General features: G+C 35.5%; 1 protein-coding gene across 1 annotated transcript; it reads left to right on the forward strand.

Annotated features, from left to right (window-relative positions):
- The first annotated feature begins 328 nt into the window (after window positions 1–328).
- Window positions 329–2733, forward strand: LOC113346300 (ubiquitin-fold modifier 1-like). The gene is made up of 4 exons (XM_026589847.1): window positions 329–483; window positions 575–672; window positions 1754–1786; window positions 2411–2733. The coding sequence occupies exons 1-4, from the start codon at window positions 419–421 to the stop codon at window positions 2485–2487; spliced, it is 273 nt and encodes a 90-aa protein (XP_026445632.1). The 5' UTR covers window positions 329–418; the 3' UTR covers window positions 2488–2733.
- The last annotated feature ends 683 nt before the right edge of the window (window positions 2734–3416 follow it).

Here is a 3416-nt window from a genome sequence, read left to right on the forward strand (position 1 = left end):
ACCAACACTCCTCATATAATTGATAAAATCGAAAAATAACCATCCCACGATCAAAATCTTCTTTTTAATAGGAAAGAAGATGTATTGAATAATATGAAATTACAAGTAGTTTTTATCCCGTTGGATTAAATTCCAAACCCAACCAGGACTGTTTTCTACCCAATTGAAATTACTATTTTCACATCTTGCATATTTGGCAATTGAATCTGCAATATGGTTTTCAGTAAACTTAAGTTTAAAGAAAACTAGAACCCCTTAACAGAGTAAGCATTCCATGTAACTGCATGTATGCCCTTCACGTGCTTAACTTTGTCCTATAATAAAATTTCCCCAGGCCACTAAATCACGAACTGAAATCTTTTTCTCTCTTCGCTTCTTTGAAAGAAAAAAAAAATAAGAAGAAAAAAAAACCGAAAGGATGTCGGGCGGAAAGGTTTCATTCAAAGTCATACTCACTTCCGATCCAAAGCTTCCCTTCAAAGTGTGAGTGTTATTTCATCTACTTATGATTTTTGATCTATATTCGTATTATGATTTTTGTTTTAATGAATTCGATTTTTGATTTTTGTTTCAGTTTTAGCGTTCCAGAGGCAGCACCTTTTACTGCTGTATTGAAATTCGCTGCTGAAGAATTCAAAGTTCCACCACAAACTAGTGCTATTATCACCAATGGTAATTTCAATCCCTGCCTCCTTTTAGGCTTAAGATCAATTTAAGGTATTAAATTGACTTCTACGGTAATTAGGTCTAGTTAGGTGCTAATTGATGAAGATTCTTCTCTTGTCTACGAATTTATTGCACAAATAAAAATTCGTTGATCCTGATCGACGAGTCCGAAAGCATTGCGTATTTGTTTTATTAGTGGAAATTGAAAAATACCTTAGTAGAAACCTAAAATAATTTTTGATACAATAAAGTGTAACTCAATATTTGTGCGGCCTGTCTGTACAACTAAAATTGAGTAAGGTGCAATACAATTTATTGTCCTCCTCACAAGCTTTTCAGGACTATGAGAGTGCAATTTACAAAGAAAAATAACAAATAAAAATCAACCGCCTAAAACGGATTGCTAACTAGTTACTACTAGTAGTAGATAACACTGACAACAGTGGGTGTTCTCTCAAATAACATGGCTAATTTAAGGCATCTTTTTCTTTCTTTTTCCATGCTGTTACCATTTTTCCTTACAATCATATTTTAAGGTATTGAAATCTCTTGATTATGTGGGTTAACTGTTACTGCCATCTTTCATGTAGGATTAGAAAGTCCTGTGAGTAGGTTTCCTGTAAGCTTGAACGCGTTAGTGAGCCCCATTCACAACATCTAACCTACCCCCCAACTCGCCCAATGGTTGTTGAGAGAAGATCTCCAGCGTCTCGCCCAACATTATTGAGGGATGCTCCAACATTCAGTGCTGTCCCAACAAACGGATTCATACACATTATACTGACTTTAACAATTGAATTACATTGTATAATGTTCAGGAAATTTGTTCTGATTTGCTCTATAGCAACAAACCAAGTGGAACCTTAGTTTTAGAGGGGAAAAAACAGCTCCACTGAACTCAAAAATTTGCGGATGTAGGTAGTCTAGGAGTTAGCCTGGTTTCTAACTTTTATTGTTTCAACTTTGTGTGATGTTCTGAATGATATCGATATTATCATTTAGAGTTAATGATCTATTTTGCTTTTGTTAGTTTTTTTTTTCCTAACTATATGTTGTGTTTGACATGTGCCTTTATTTTGTATTTTAGATGGTGTGGGCATCAACCCGCAGCAAAGTGCAGGTATGTTCCGTTTTGTTTTACTTGTTTTTGTGGCTTGGTTTACTCTTTTATGTTATGTCTTTTATTTAGCTTATAATAGAACATTTTGAGCATTGCTTTAACAACATGATAGTTCTGAAGGAAAATCAGATTTTCATTATGGCAATTATGTGTGTCTGTGGCTCTATACACAGCCTCTCTCTTGGGTTTACAATCTTTTATAATTGGGTTTTGAACGTCTTCATCTCTGTGGTAACTTCTTTCTATAACTCGAGGAGCTTCTTAGTGCTATTTTTATGGATAAAATAGGTTGATAGGGAGATTTCTGTCCATGTAGAACGATAATTAATAATACTTGAAATGCAACCATGACATAATAAGAAATTTGAATGTTCTGTGAATTGGCAACAAATTCTCAAGAGTCAAGAGGTTCAGGTAGTAAAACCTTTTAAAATGGATCGAGTCTCTTTGTAAGCATATTTTATTAATATTTGAAATTGATCGAGTTTGTCATATCTGCGTAGATAATTTTTCAAGCTGGAACACTTGGTTTTATGCAACAAGTGACATCTGTTTATCGCCTTTCACGTACTATGTGATGTATATTAATTGTTTTCCTTTCATTTGTTTCTTTGGTTGTACTAGGCAATGTCTTCCTTAAACATGGATCTGAACTGCGGTTGATCCCTCGTGATAGGGTTGGTGCTTCGGCATTCTTTTGATCGGAAGCATATGTTGGCAACCTCATAACTACAGTTGATACTTCCAGTTACCTTTATATTTCTTTTGACTAGGTATACCTGTCAAAGAAAAATCTGATGTTTTTGTAAGAAGTTTAGAAATATATAATAAGTTTGGACTCAAATATGTTACCAATTGGAATTGCAAACTGATGTTTTTACTACCTTGATTGGAGCAAATAGATATTGGACTGGGATCAGGTCTGACCTGGTCTTACCGGATTTGCAGAGTTTTCTAAAGGTGCACATTTGTAGCTGGAAGCTCCACGCTAGACCTATTTAGGACAGTCCCGTGGTCCAGCAGCTCAAGCTAACTTAAAGCCCAATTTATCTTTCAGTCTAGCATGCATGTACTGGGAATTGGGATGATCTTGAAAAGAAACTCTCAACTTCCACAGTTCCACTTAGGGGTGAGCATTTTATCCGTCATCCGCGGATTTGACCGGGACCAACCGTATTTGTGCGGATGGATGCCCGAACCTTTCACTACTGGGTTGGGCGCGGATGAGATTTTTGAAATCCAACGGATTACGGATTGGACCCGAATACAACCTTGAAAATCTGTTGGACATCGATACACGTTAGATTAAGGATATTTATATAGTTTTTAGAAAACATATGGATAGTTTTTGAATTTTTAAAGTGTTTGCTTCGGGTGTTGTCCGTGGCATTTCTATATTTATATTTGTTCGTGACACTTCTATATTTATATACATATATAAAATGTGTAGGTTCTCTAAGAAGTCATCTATTTTGACTTTAGTTTATCATTATAATTTTCAACTAACACAATTCCATTGGATTATCCGCACCCAATCCGTTCACCCATGCATCCGTTGGATGTGGATTAGATCGGATGTCAAATTTGAAATCCGTAGTGAATTGGATTGGATGCGGATGAGGTGAAAACC

The sequence above is a fragment of the Papaver somniferum genome, unplaced genomic scaffold (assembly GCF_003573695.1).
Source record: "Papaver somniferum cultivar HN1 unplaced genomic scaffold, ASM357369v1 unplaced-scaffold_99, whole genome shotgun sequence".
NCBI classification, from domain to species: domain Eukaryota; kingdom Viridiplantae; phylum Streptophyta; class Magnoliopsida; order Ranunculales; family Papaveraceae; genus Papaver; species Papaver somniferum.

Bases quoted from the DNA above. Each gene is read 5' to 3' on its own strand.
- LOC113346300 (XM_026589847.1), top strand. From the start codon at position 419: ATGTCGGGCGGAAAGGTTTCATTCAAAGTCATACTCACTTCCGATCCA. The intron at 484-574 runs GTGAGTGTTATT...TTTTTGTTTCAG, and splicing joins CCAAAGCTTCCCTTCAAAGT to TTTTAGCGTTCCAGAGGCAG. The intron at 673-1,753 runs GTAATTTCAATC...TTTGTATTTTAG, and splicing joins TAGTGCTATTATCACCAATG to ATGGTGTGGGCATCAACCCG.